Here is a 14,946-nt window from a genome sequence, read left to right as displayed (position 1 = left end):
TATTGTGGTAAGCCTGCCTGACTAAGTATATTGTGAACTCTTTCTTGAATAGTTCTATTCATGCACTTTGCAACACTATTTTGGAGTAGGGTATAAGGGGTAGTCAATTGATGCTTAATACCTCTCTCATCACAAAATTGCTCAAAAGCCTTAGAGATATATTCATCCCCATTGTTAGACTTCAGGCATTTTAGCCTATACCCAAATTGGTTCTCAACCACAGTAAGAAGGTATTGAAATGTATCTAACACCTCAGAATTTTGCTTAATAAGATAGGGCCTACGCCCAAATCTTATGCAAATAATCGTCAATAAAAGTCAACAAGTACTTAGCACCACCTAATGACCAACATGACATGGGACCATAAATATCTGAGTGTACAAGCATCACTGGCTGGCCCATGTGTATAGAACTAGACTTTTTATGCGAGTTATAAGTCTGCTCAAAATATGAGTAGTCAAGAGGTGGCAAATAATGCAAACGAGTGAGTACTTTCATTCCTTTAAGGGACATAGCCCAAGATGGCGATGTATCTCGCTAAAGAGATACATGAGAAAGATTAGTCATGGCTAAAGATACATAGTAAGCAAAAAGCACATTTCGTCTTGGCAAAATATGAAACCTTGAAGCACACAAAACATGGTCATGAAATGAAAAATATTTACGAAACCATTGAAAAATGGTTTTTCTTTATTAAAAAGAACATGGAGCTATTTTTATTTTACAATTAGCATTTTTTTCACCCTCCTTGCTTGCCCAATTGCTTTATCCATATTTTCATACTTTGTTTCATTTCACAAAACAAGGTTGTGAAATGAAGAAGTTTTTTAAAGAGTTTCTTTTATTAAAAGAATACGGGGGTTGCTTTTCTATGCTTTTCTACCACAATCCATATTTTTTCTATGTCCTCCTCCTTGCACACCTTGTCACCTCCTCCTTCTCCTTGTGTGTTTCCTCCTCCTCCTTGTTGATATTTATGCAATCACATTTCTAAGCCAGCCTCTTTGTATGGAGTAATACGATAAGGGACATGTAAGAGCTTAGGAGAAGCTGCTTGAATCCCATAAGCATAGCGAGAAAAGGGGAACCATCCTACAAGTAGAAAAGCATGTACTTGACATTGAGTTAAATGACGAATGCTATTGTACTTTGTACTTTCAGTCTTGTCTCTCTACTCAAGGTTGTGTTAATGAGTCCAAGCTAATCTATCTTGGAACCTAATTCACTTGAGTAACAATTAGTGTATATAGTCTCAGTCACATCATGCTTATTGTCATTGACTTTCATTCTTCATAGCTAGACCTTGCTCAAGGATCCGTGTTTCTCAACATGGTATCAAAGCCATGGTGAGCTTGGTTTAGCTCAACTTACTGCTTCTCTAGCTCAGCTTCCCACAACCTCTGGTTAGCTCAACTCTAGAAGAATCTTTCATCTCTCACTTCATTTTTACTCTACCATTTTTGACCTCCATAGCCAATGACACCTACCTCTATTAGAGCAGCCATATCTCTTTAACCAGGCCATATCTCTTCAAGCTTTCTTCTCGGGAGTTGTTTTTTAGGTCAAGGCGCAACTTCTTGGCACAAAAATCAAGGAGATTGATACGCATCATGCTTGACATTTGCATTTTTCCAAATCTGTGTGCAGTTTTGACAACGACCACTTTGAAGGCTTAGATCTCTCAACTCGGGCAAAATGAGTACAAATCCTCTTAGGGAAACTTAGACCCGTTGGTGAGGGTCTTCATCTCAAAGGATTTGAGTAGATTCAACTTGTGAAGCTTGTGGGAGCTGATTTTCCAGTTTGCTGGTCCCTTTTTTGATTGGACAGCCATGGCCATTTTGATCCCAAGCTCAAAAATTACTTCATTTTCTTACTCCCTTGGCTCAAACAACCATTGCAACTCGGATTCATTGTATCACTAAAGTTCTTGCAAGTGCAACCTTCAAACCTAGCAAGAAGAAGGTTCAAGAAGATCAAGCATGAACATCCGACATTAAGCTTCAAGATAGTATCTCTTGATACTAAATAATGTTGTTTAAATACTAATAGCTATTGTGTCTTTTAGCACAAATTTTTTTTTTCAACTCTATTGTTGGATTTACCTCAATTATGGAAGTTGATTCTCAGTTATTACAATGGCAAACATGAAGATTTTTATGTGATGTCGTTCATGGAAAGTAACATGATTCTTGTTACTCATTTGTACTACATAGGAAGATTGTTCGCTCTATCTGCAGAAGGAAATGAAGATGCTCACACTCAATTGCAATTAATGTTTTCATTTGAAGACTTTGAAGACATTTCAGCTACCTTGGTATCATGCAAAACTCAAAGATTGTGGTATCTTTGCTTAAGGGGGACCAGAAGAGCAAAGTCAAAGAAGATTCAAGCAAAGTGGATAATATCAAAGCAAGCAAAGTGAAGAGTATCAAAGTGAAGAAAGACAAGGAAAAGAAGATCTGTCATGCAGAAAGAAAACCACAAAATGCTTACAAAGTCATATTTAAAGATGAAGACCACAAGGGTCTGTCGATCCTTGTTCTAAAATTTTACTAGATCTTTAAAAAGAAGTTGTATACACTTGTCTCTAATCCTTCTTTTCATAAGCTTTGTAATCCTCATGTAACGTATGCACTACAGCCTCTGTACACTTAGTGAGGCCTTGTGATAACTTCTAGCTTTATATGGTTGTTTTTTTCCATATCTACACTTAGCAAGGTTTTACTCATGACAACTTGTGAATACTCACTGCTTTTTATAGTTGTGATTGAGGAGGGGTGTTGAGATTTATGCAATTACACTCCTAAGACAGCCTATTTGTATGGAGCAGTAGGGCAAGGGACATGCAACAACCTAGGAGAAGTTGCTTGAATTCCATAGGCACAGTGAGAAAAGGAAAACCATCCTACAACTATAAAGCATGTACTTGACATTGAGTTAAATGAAGAATGCTATTGTGCTTTGTACCTTTAGTGTTGTCTCTCTACTCAAGATTGTGTTTATGAGTCCAAGCTAATCTTTCTTGGAACCTAATTCACTTGAGTAATAATCAATGTGTCTAGTCTCAGTTATCATGCTTCTTGTCATTGACTTCCGTTCTCCATAGCTAGACCTTGCTCCTTCTCTATCTCTTTCTACTTCACCTCATCCTCTCCAACTCATCTCTTCCTCCTCTTCATCCACCTTTTCCACATAGTCCTCCACCTTCCCTTGTACCTTTGCCTCTCACTTCAAGTGAAAATGTCTCCTCACAAGGTTTTTACTCATGAACATCAGTTTTTACTTTCACTTTACATTATGTATTATATGTATGTTGTAACCTATACATTTTGATTTGTGAGTCATGAATGTTAATTTCTAAATTAGTAGGTAAAATGGATGTTATGGTTTTAAGATTTTGACTTTTGACTCTAGGATCTAGGTGGAATGAATATTTTCATTTTAATAATACTATATGCAGATCTATTTGTCTTTCTCTAATATTACTAATATATAATAATTTTAATTATTATGAATAATATTTTTTGAAACCTCGAAACCTCAAGGCAGCTAATGAAACGAAAAGTGAAATGAAACCTTGAAGCCTCGAAATACAAAACAGGACGAAACATTTTTGGTGACTATGCAGCCAAAACATGATCAAATATAAGCAAAGGGTATAGGTTGCCAACCTTGGTACCTCTAGCAAAAATGAGGTTACTATGTGTAATCTTCCATGCAAAATCATCAAAAGAGACATGGTACTTTTTCATCATCTAACTATCTAGCAGAGATAAGGCTTTGTCAAAGCCGAGACATGGCGTACATCATGAAGCACAAATGGAGCACAAGTACCAAACTATAGCCTTATATCACCTATGTCAACAATGTCGCATATATGATCATCACCTAGTTTGATTGAACGTGTAACAGCGTGGTAGGTATAAAACCATGGATGATGTGGGCTAACATGGAAAGAAGCCCGAGAATTAAGAAGCCAACACTGAGAATAAGCAAATTGAACATTAAGTAATTGAGTAGCATCAAGTGATGAAGCAACAAGTATGTAATCATCTGAGTTGTACTCCAAGGCATTTATAACAGTTCTATCTTAACACTGGACTTAGGAACAATGCCACAGTAAAAGATTTGGTATTATCCAATGCTTTTCCTTTGCCTTTTTCATGCTTATCATTGTGCATCTTATGGCACTGCGGTCTTAGGTGACCCTGTTACCCACAATAATAACAAGTAAGAGAGGACTTGGGACCATGGGACTTATTGCATGACTGTCCACGACACTTAGACTTGTCCCTATTGTGTTATGAGTCTCTACTATGGTTATTATTCCTATTACCACCATGTCTACCTCTCATCACTGTAAGTGTATGAGAAGTAGGGGCTGTATCAATATTTATCTTGTTCACTTCTTCTATAAGCGAAGGATCCTCTACATAGTTGAGCTTAAGGCCATCGTTAGGAGGTTTGGCACTCATAGTAGTGCAGATGTATCCCAAGACTGAGGAAGTGTGACAAGCAAGAAAAGTGACTTAACATTCTCCATAAACTTAAGGCCCTGTGAAGTAAGCTAATTGAAAAATGAAATGAAACTCATTTAAGTGAGGAGACATAGGCATCCCTTCCTTCATACGAAGGTCCATGAGTTTCTTAAGCCAATATAGCTGTGTTGTTGCAGGACTTTGTTTATCATAAATATTACAAATCTTTTTTCATAATTCCTAAGCACCACCCTTAGTCTCAATGCCATTGAAGTGTACTTGCTTTGAGAATGACAAAATAGTGGTAAACTTACATAGCTCATCAAGCTCTTCATAATCATGTGCATCGTAAAGTTCTGGTTTTATTCCCTCTGATTTGAATGGCTTGACTCACTTCTTTTGTACCAATACTTGCCAAATTGGAGTCCTCCAATACTGGAAGTTAGTGCCATTTAACTTCTCTATGTTGAAGATATGTTTGCCAAACAAATAGAATGCTGGCTGCTGTAATAACAGCAAATCATCCCCAAAACCAAGCCAAAAAGTGCGCAAATAGGAGGAAGACAGAGGTAATACACTGCTATCCACAGAAGCAGGAAACACTAGAGTGCTGAATACAAGTATCTGCTCTCAAGGAAATGGCTCAAAACTGATTTTCAGCATAGCTGTCCATAAAATTGCAGTAAATCAATATGTAACTGTAGGTAAACATGTAAAAGAGTAAGCTCCCATTGCCAGGAAAAGCATGTTATGGGACATAGACACTACACTCTCTATGAATGGGCACCGTTTAGTGAAACTTTGGTGATAATTGAGTTTTAGAGCTGTAATAAAGAGCTAATGGGCCTCAATCCCATTGAAATCCCCACATACTTATTACTGTACAATGATTTGCCTAGGGTAGTGATTGATGGAGGGTATTCTTGAAACCCAAGAAGTGCATCCTCCACTGTATCTTTGTGAATTGATGTGAGTGCATTCAATTTTTTTGCAAAGGGCCTTGTTTGCTGCCTGGGCCCTGGACACTAGGCCCTTCATTGGTCGAGCATGATTTTAGGAGTATAGTTCTATGAGATGCTATTCCCTCCCTTCCTCCTTGGTTTATAGCCTATTGGCTTTTGTATATATTTGTTTACTCTCATTGGGTATCCTGTGTAGGTGTGGTATTTCAGTGCTTTATATTGCTTTCTTTTAATACTAGAAGGAATGTTTTTTGGTAAGATACTTGTTTTAGCATAATAATCTAGCTCAAAAGTAATTATAATCTTGCTAAACAGTTGCAAACCAATCTAATCTAACAAAGTAAGATGTCTTTAAAGCACACATATAGCATTATTCATTAGTCTCATGTTATTGTGCTTTTTTTCTTTTCAATACAAGTATGTAGAAGTATACGTGCACTTCACAAGATTTCTCTGCACCGCTGTTTTACATGCATGCTATTCATATTTTGAAACATGGTGTGGCTCACAGGTTGTTGAAAGGACATCACATGAGAAACTTGGATTTGAGAGGAGAGCTGATTTTTATGAAGATGTGGCCATTGTTTCGTAAGTGATCAGAGCAGACTTTTGAGATGTAAAAGTTTATGGCAAGTTTTCCCCATTGGTTTCCACTAATACAAAATGGGAAAAATTGTCAATGCTTCTCTATGTAAAGAGCTGTCCGCACACCAATTTGCAAAGCTTTTCGTGGAAGTTTAAAAGACACACCCCACAGAGACATGCTAGCTGTTGTGCTAAAGGTATGGAAAATAATACGATTCTAGCATTCTCTTTCCTTGTGTTCTTTCTAATGCTGGCATCTTTACAAGCTGGATATAATATTGAAATATATCACTTATGAACTACTTTGATAGTAATTTTGTCTAAACTTGTCTATATGTCTTTCCTAATTCTCTTGTTGATGGACAAGCATAACCTGAAACTAGGATCTTTACAGGCATGAATTTATGGCAGATGGTCTAGATAATATCAACTAAACAATAATTCTAAAGTCCTGTCACTTCCTATCTCTTGGCTCTCACACCTCTCTTCCCTCTTTCACAATCTCCTCTTGCATTAAATAAGGGCCGAGCTAGTTGGTTTAGTCTCTTGGTCTATATAAGCAGGCTACAGGCCTATGCGCCTTGTATATGTATCCTCCCTTCTGCATCATCAAACAAACACTCACTTTGGTCTTTCTCTTGTGTTTCACCTTTCTCAGGTATCAAAGCCATTAATCTCCTGGGTTTCTTCTGCAGTTACCCATTAATCAAGGATTTCTTTCTGCCACGATTGCCATGTCCTTACTGGTTCTTTAGACTTGGCCATGGTGGGTCATAGCTTGCCAGTAAGTCACATATGTACTTGTCATAATCTGACAGCTATGAGCAACTACTAGCTGTGCCTTCCCCATCAAGGTAGACATTAGGCATGACCAGTCTCAGACCACTATCATCGTCGGCCTATCACTTGACCACGCCTTTCATGTCAGGCATGGTCCCTTGACATCTGACAGCCTCCTCATCCTTGAGCCTCATGCCCATTTGTAATTTGTTGCCAATCACCTGCATATTTTTGACATTGTTTATTCACATCATCGCCATGTCATCTCGTCAATTGCTAGTTGCCAGCTGCTGTTCATATTCTTCTGTTTGGAGGTCCTTTTTGCATTTTTATTTTATATTTGTTCATTGTACTTAAGGTTTGAAACTTGACTCTTTTCCTGTTTTCCTGGATTAGATTGAACCAAGAACAATCCATGTTCTACCAAGATTAAGGAAGTGGTTCATAAGTAAAGCTTCAGCCCATGAATTTCCTGTTTTGGGCAGGCATGAATAAACCAAGATTATACACATAATCTTCCAAAGAGTGTCTTCAATGCCCTTTCAAGGCAAGAGTGTTTAGATGCGGCATTAACAAGAGTAGTAGAGGATAAATCTCATTTTTTATTTGTAAGCATTGCCTGTAAGAGAATGCTATTGCAATGGTTGATGTGTACTCTTGGGTAAAGGAAATGAATCAAGTTAATGAAACTTCAGTTTCTCAGCAATGGGAGAGTAGGGTGCGGCATCATACTGTAAAGAATCAAGAGTGTCAACATCTAGAGTGACATCATGGCATTGGATTTGCTGCCTTGGAATCAAAGCATCCTAGCTACCATGTTAATGAGGATTTAATTTTCCGATTTGCTGTTTTCAGTTCATTATGTTTGCAAAGTTAATGCACTACTACTCTTCGGTGGATATGAAAGGTTGGTTTCACTTGACCATTTAGTTTGGACATGTACCACGGGCCCCAAGCCAGCTTTCTCACACTTATTCAGCAACTACTGGAACTGCAACTCCTCTCTATCCTGCCCATGAATCCATCGTGAACATTCTCTAGGCACATCTTTAGCCTTGCACCAAATCTCAATATGAAGTACTGGTATGGGAACATCAGATATTATTTTGGTACTTACATGCTAGGCTTATATTTCAATCAAGGACTAACATTGCAGGGACCTACTGGTTCTAACTGGGTTAGAGACAAAGATCTCCTATGGTGGCTCCATGTTCTCACAAAGTCAGAAACTTTTTGCTTCATCTCCTGAAGCCAAGTTTCAGACACCCAATTGATGCTATCTTACAGGCCATTTCTCATTGTAAGCTTCCATTTGAGATGTTTCTTAAATTCTTCATCAAATGCTTGAGCACCTTATCTGGTACTCATGTTCACCTCCTCCTCCAACTTTAACAAGATGGTGAGGGGCTTGCTTTTCCTCATTATAAATTTTAAGTTCTGTCTTGTTTTCGCTTGTCTTTGATATCAACACCATTTTGCATTTGTACTTTATAAGTGAACACCCCATAACATGCATATCCCAAATTTGCATCCCTTTACATAGGCTTGCTTTTCCTCATTATACATTTTAAGTTCTGTCCTGTTTTGGCTTGTCTTCGATATCAACACCATTTTGCATTTGTACTTTATAAGTGAACACCCCATAACATGCATATCCCAAATTTGCATCCCTTTACATAGCATTGTGTTTCCTGAATTGGGTGCTTGGCTGGTTGAGAACAGAGTGGGTAGCCTTCCGAGAACCCCTTTTACATATTTAAGCATTCATTTGTTTTACTCCTTCATATTGGTTGGTTTGAATCCCCATGTAGCTCCCCAGGGCCCATTTACAACCTTCTTTGTCCATGACCTCCTTGAGGGTGGACCTGCACTTTTGTATCGCATGAAAATAACTGAAAAAGAAAAGTGGGTAGAGACATGCTTTCCTCTCCCCTTAGGCTCCCTTTTTCGGGCCTAAGATGGTGTGAAAAATTAGGCCTAAATTAATCCTCAAATTATTGGCCAACATATTTAACTCTCATAAGGCCCCAAAAACAAATTAATTGAATTGAAACTAATTTCGGATTTCTAATTTTTGGTGGACAAAATTCCTAAAAAGTTGTATAAAAGGAGACCATTGGCAGGCCCTTTTCATCACAATTTCTAACCTTCATGGCATATTCACGATTTCTCTTGGAGAGAACTGCTCCTGTCCTATTGCTCCAACATCATCATCTATTGCTATGTGTTCTTTGCCTACCCCCGACACAAGGTAAGTTGCACAATGACTGCTCCAAACTCCCCTAGTCACATTGCTCCTGTAGGTGCCAGATTTCATGCCGTAGGAGCTCTTACCACCTAAAGATTGCAGCATCTTACTTGCTTGAGGTTTCACTTCTGTGTTGTTGTCTCGAGCATATGGGTTTAGTCCTAGAGATTTGGGTAGATAGGACCATGCATGGGTGTTAGATGTAGGCTAGGCTGTTAGTGGGACAAAGGAAATGCTTTATTGTGAAGAAATGGTCTAATGCAAAAACACGAAACTAATCATATGGCAAAGCACAAATTGATAACATAGAACTCAGTTAGGGTTAGGGTAACTTAGAGACAATGAACACAATGATTAATGAAGCGAATGACTATTGAATATACAATGCCCATGTAGCAAATACACTATGCAATGAATACTGAACCTCGAACTCTCGTATCTTTGGGATCAAGGCAGAGGTTATGAGTTGGAGAGTGTGTTGTACTTTGAAATGGATCCCGAAATGTAGCAAGGTAACCTTTGTGCATCGAACACCAACAAATGCAGCTAGAGATTGGATCTGATGAAGACAAGCAATGAGGAGAGAGAAAGAACAAAAGCGTAGGTACCTAAGGAGAGAGAAAAACTGGGCGACAACTAGAAACAGTAGACGATTGTGCAGGAAGTGTAGGTAATAGTTGGAGGAGAAACTTAGCAAACACAAGGTTCTGGATGATGGTGGCGGGTTTGGTTGATGACATTAGTAGCAAACAGAAGGTTCTGATAGTAGGCTATAGCTCCAGGGTACCAGGTGACAACTCCAGGATGCAAGCGATAGATCCAGGATGCAAGCGACAGCTTATAAGTGGAGACGAAGGCTGAAATTAGACGCCAGATGGTAGTAGGTAGCAATGGAAAGCTCTGACCATTATGTCCATTGGATACGAGATGTGGACAACTGTCATGAGGACATGTATTTTTGAAACCTCACTTAACACATGGATTAATTTTTAATCACATGGTTAAATAAATGTTGTATATGTGAGATATAACTAGGGCTAGAATAAATTTACAAGGCCAAGACTCGAGGAAATTATGGGATGTCAAAGGCAAAAGTTGCTATAAGTTATTCGACACAGGTACTTGGTGGTATCTCGTGTCAGTTGTTGGCTTAGGTAATTCATTTGGCCATAAGTATCAATTGGTGACACTAGAGAAGTGACGTTTAATGGTACTTAATGTCAATCTGATGGTAAAAAATGACGCAAAGACACTTGGGAATGAAAGTTGCCTAGTCAATTTAATTATTGGCTTGTCCGATTATTTTTTAGGGCACCGCAATACTTATTAGATTAATTTTTAGTATTTAAAGCTTGTAAATTAATATTTAATTATAGATAATGCTGAAAAAACCATTTGGGAAGGCTACCACTTGTTGAAAATGCCCATGCAAGACTGAAAAACGTCTTTAGAGGCTGGAGAGAGGCATTTTTAGTGTATTCAACCTGCAAGGGAGAGGGAGGAGATGCTCCTCGTTTGATTTGCAGCCATTGGAGGACCTTCTGAGGCAGCCAGGGGCAGCAGAAGACCAATCAACAGTAGGTGACAACATCTAAAGGCTGTTGAGATAGGGCAACAATAGTAAATGATTCATTTTCTTCATTTCTTCACATGTACAAGCTGTTGGGGCAGGGCATCAGTAGTAGATGGCAGATTTTCTTCAGTTTTTCGCAAAGAAAGTCTGAATTTTCTCTCTCCTCATCATTCTCTCTCATCTCCTAGCCTTTCTATAGCCTTGCTCCGAAGATTACAGCATTGAGATCGCCATAAGGTAAGAAATTTCAGATTTCTTGGCTGTAAATCCTAATCTGCAGCAGCATCCTTAGAAAGCGTGCCAGAAATTGGAAGCTCCAAGGCTTGGACTCAATAGGGTTTAGTTGTTTTTAGCCTATTTAAGTGGAGGGACTAACAAATAATTGAATTTGGGGCATTTTCCATCTACATCAAAGTGGATCAAGGCTAATTAATTGCCCAAATCAGGGGCAAATTAGATTGAAGATTTATTGGTCATTTTGGATAGGAAGGGGAGTTGGAATACCGAAAGGGATTGGGAGAATCCCATTGTACATCAACTTTTTCTTCAATTATGTTAAACAAATACTGAAAGGGACGCCCGTTTTGGGGCCAACAGGGTGTCCAATGTCCAAGATTATATGTGTATTTCAGTTTTGTGAATTTGTTAATTGCTGTAAATAGTGCTTAATTAGGTTATTTACCACCCTATTCGAGGAGGAAAAGTGGTTATAGAACCCACCAAATCTAATGATTTGATGGTGTTCCGGGGATGGAATCTTGTAACTAGCCTTCCTTCTTTGAAAGATTGGTTATGACGTGATTAACACTTAATTATAGTAAGAAGCAAATTTACATAAAAATAAAATGCACACTTTACCGCTTAATCTTGGAGAGTCGGCATGCGAAACTTGGTGTTTCTTTTGAGTATTCGGGTATGGTTGGTAATATGCATAACCCCATGTATAGCATTATTTGCATGATGCTAGGCACAAAGTGGCAAATTTGACAATGCATATATGCAGCCCACTGTGTTTGGGACTCATGGTATTAATGCGCGTCATGTAAATGCTTTGTGTGTTTTGGTCATGAGGAAAAATGTAGCTAGTAATGCTTGCAACATGTAACATTTCTTTTTTATATCAATTGTTATCAAGACGTATTGACTCAATGATTCTAAATTAATTTGATGCTCATGTACTATGAAATGCTATTTGTATGATTTAAGTATTTCAAAATATGATTAAGTGTTCATCTTTCTATTTAAGGGTGGCTAATGGCTAGAAAGTCCTATAATTATACTTGGGTCATCATTGACGAGATGTCCAAGAGAAATCAAGAGTTTAGTCAGGTGGTCGTATTGATCTGAAAGCTCAAATGACTAAGACTTTTATACTCAAATAGTCACATTGATTGGAAATCTATATAATGAGTAGTTTCAAAAAGTGAAACAAGATGCTCATGATTGAAGAACGAAACCATGAGTCAGTGAACCTATATAATTAAGCTCTGAAAAAGCTAAATTTGGCAACTCCTAAAATTTAGGAGGCTACTATTTTTGGAAGTTGCTTAAATGGAAATTCTGTTCGCGTCAAAGGCTTTAGAATTTTACAAGGAACAATTTTGTCTTCAATAGCTATCTCAAATTCTTAACCATTTGAGAAATTTTTAGAGTAGAAGGTTTGGAAGCTTCTTTATTTAGAAAAGTGACTATTAACCCCAATACAAAGAAAGCAAAAAGAAAATTTAAAAGATGCAGGGCAAAGCGGAAAAAGATGGCCCACTGACTGAAGAAAGAGGAGGAAAGAAGGCCAAAAGTGCAAGGACAACCTTAAAAGTTCAAGGCAAGCGTAAAAGAGGAATACACATTTTAAATATAAAAGTGCACTCTAAATCCTTGTAAAAGAGCACCAGGCTTCCTCTTGTGCAATTTGTAAATGTAGACGGGCATGGGTGAAGGCACAATGCAATTAGGAAGAAAATAGGAAAAGAGGACTTAGGCTAAAATGGCGGGGCATGTAAAAAAGGGATGGGTATCCAAAGGGGATTAGGGTTAAGGTTTTGTATAAAAGGCAAAAAGTGAATGAAGAAGCTCATTCTTGTGTGTGGCCAAAACTAGCTCTCCTCTTCTCTTATTTTTCTTGTTCTTGCTTGCTTGAGCTTGTGTTTGAGAGGGAGTGAGGAAGTGAGTGTGTGAGGGTGAGGGACTGTGGTGAAGAAGCTCTCCATCTTCTTCTCTTTTTCTTCGTCTCTTCTCTTGTTTCGCGTGCAATAATGGAGTATGGAGCTTGGAGGTTGAGGATGGAGCTTGCTTGAGCTTGCACCTTGGACCGGAGTGCTTGAGAGAGGAGGCAACTCGATCAAGTATGGAGGTAAGCTCACTACACTCATATGTGTGAGAGCGCGTATGGCTATGTGAGAGGTAGCCATTGCACTTGGCTTGAAATGCTTGAAACAATAAGCGGTGAGTGGGTCTTGGTGATCGAGCGAGACGCTCCCACATTTTGGTTTCATTGTTGGGACAAGGGATTTAAGCTTTGAGTGTTTGTGCGCTCCGAATTGAGCATTGAAGTAGGGTTTGCCTTGAACTAGTGCTTAAGATAGGTAGGAAGCGAGGGAGTTGAAGAGATATTCAATCTTCTTTGCAAGTAAGTTTTTGTGGTTTTTTGGATTTAGGTAAGTAGACTGAATTAGTGTAAGTGGTTGCTTGTGATTTGAATGCATTTAGGTAAGGAAAAATCAAGAAAAACAGTGAAATGCAGAGTAGGATGTCTGCTGTAATAGCAAGCCTAAAATGGGAAAAAAAGACAAGGAAAAGAGAGCTTCAAGGCATTAGAATAACAAAGAGAGAGGAGGGGAAAGTAACACGGCAAGAGAGAGAGGGTTTAAGAAGCCAAGAGGGCAAAGAGAGAGTTTATTTGTCATTTTTGAGTTTAGGGAGAGAGCTTGACAGAGAGAGAGAGCTACAGGGTTGGAAACCAATTCGTGCTTGGCAATCTTCACCACCATGCCTTCGAGCCTTGCAGGTAAGCTCTGAGTACGCCTTCGTGTCGGTTAATTGCTTCCAGGATCATAGTTGAAAGATTGATCTAGGCGTGTGTGAGATTCGGTAAGATTTTCATCATTTTGAAACTTTCACCACCGCATTCGAACAATTGGACCATTTGATTGTATCCAAGTCATCCGATTTTGAAAATCGGATGTAAACAGATTGTCCGATTTGACAACTTTGACCAGCCTAGACTCAGATGGCCCAAAAATCGGACGGCCACTCGGACTCGGACAATCTAGAGGCCCCAAAAATCGTATGGCCACTAACTTCGATAGTCCAAAACTAGACAGTCAGAATCGGATAGGCGAGAATCGAACGTTCGATTTTGGGAATCGGATGGAAAAACATGCAAATTGGATGGGAAAACAGAACATCAAATTCTGTTAAACTTTAACCTCATTGGACCCTATAGAGGCCAAGCCCTAGCTGTGGGACACCCTAGTGGATCCCCAGGTGAGTGAATGGGGCAATAGAGCCAATTGACTCGAGAGCTAAGATCTGATGGCCAAGAGAAAGACCGGGGCACTGACCCTTAACTGCATGTTCCAATAGAGACCTGGACTAATTGACCAAACCTGCTATCTCTCAGACCATACGTCTAAGATGCTGAAGAGACAAGAATGAACCAACTACAGTGGTTGTTAAATGTACAAAAGAATTAGGAAAAACGTATACATTGCAGCAATTAAACATTTGACGCGCACAGAAAAGCTGATAGTGTGATTTCGCATAGTGCACTTGAGGAGCACACCACTAGTATCTGAGTGCTCGTGAAATTGAGGATTGTTTTTAATAACAAGGAATCATGGTATCCCGAAATGCCGTTTCGGCAGCGCTGAAACAGACCAACCGTTTCGGACTGGAACGGAAATGACAGACCTCCGTTTCACGATCTTGTGGCCCGTTTCGGTGCTGGTTATCCAGTGCGCTGGATCACGATTCTAGTCATTCTCTGCTTCCCAATTCGTATGGCATACCAGCTCTCGCCTCCTCCTCCTCGGACCTCTAGAGTCCAACTCCCGCCTCAAGCTCCGATCTCCTTTTCTTCCTCCTCCTCCTCCTCCTCCTCCTTCTTCCTCTTGCTTGGCACGCGTATCCAACAAAGACATCGGGCCTTGCGTAAATGTGCCGGCAGGGTGCCGAAAGCGTATGGGTATTGAGCTAGAAGAGGATGAATCCTCTCATCCAACACCACATCGGACTAATGAAGCACAGGTGGGGCAAAGAGAGGCTATTGGGCCTAGTGGTGCCAGCCAAATTGGAGGTGCCAGTAGCCCATAAAAAAGA

At 39.2% G+C, this 14,946-nt stretch overlaps 1 protein-coding gene across 4 annotated transcripts in view; it reads left to right on the top strand.

Moving 5' to 3' along the window:
* Positions 1 to 14,946, top strand: part of LOC148040538 (3-ketoacyl-CoA thiolase 1, peroxisomal-like) — a 215,272-nt gene that overhangs the window by 15,421 nt on the left and 184,905 nt on the right. For all 4 annotated transcript variants that reach the window (XM_087700626.1, XM_087700645.1, XM_087700635.1 and 1 more), the window contains 2 exons: positions 5,955 to 6,031; positions 6,141 to 6,225. In XM_087700626.1, coding sequence (XP_087556752.1) covers positions 5,955 to 6,031; positions 6,141 to 6,225 — 162 coding nt within the window. The remainder of the gene's footprint in view (positions 1 to 5,954; positions 6,032 to 6,140; positions 6,226 to 14,946) is intronic.

This window comes from Lygodium microphyllum, chromosome 2, assembly GCF_053477565.2.
Source record: "Lygodium microphyllum isolate KBCC chromosome 2, Lygodium_microphyllum_v1.1.10, whole genome shotgun sequence".
NCBI classification, from domain to species: Eukaryota; Viridiplantae; Streptophyta; class Polypodiopsida; order Schizaeales; family Lygodiaceae; genus Lygodium; species Lygodium microphyllum.
This window is presented reverse-complemented; position numbering and strand designations above follow the sequence as displayed.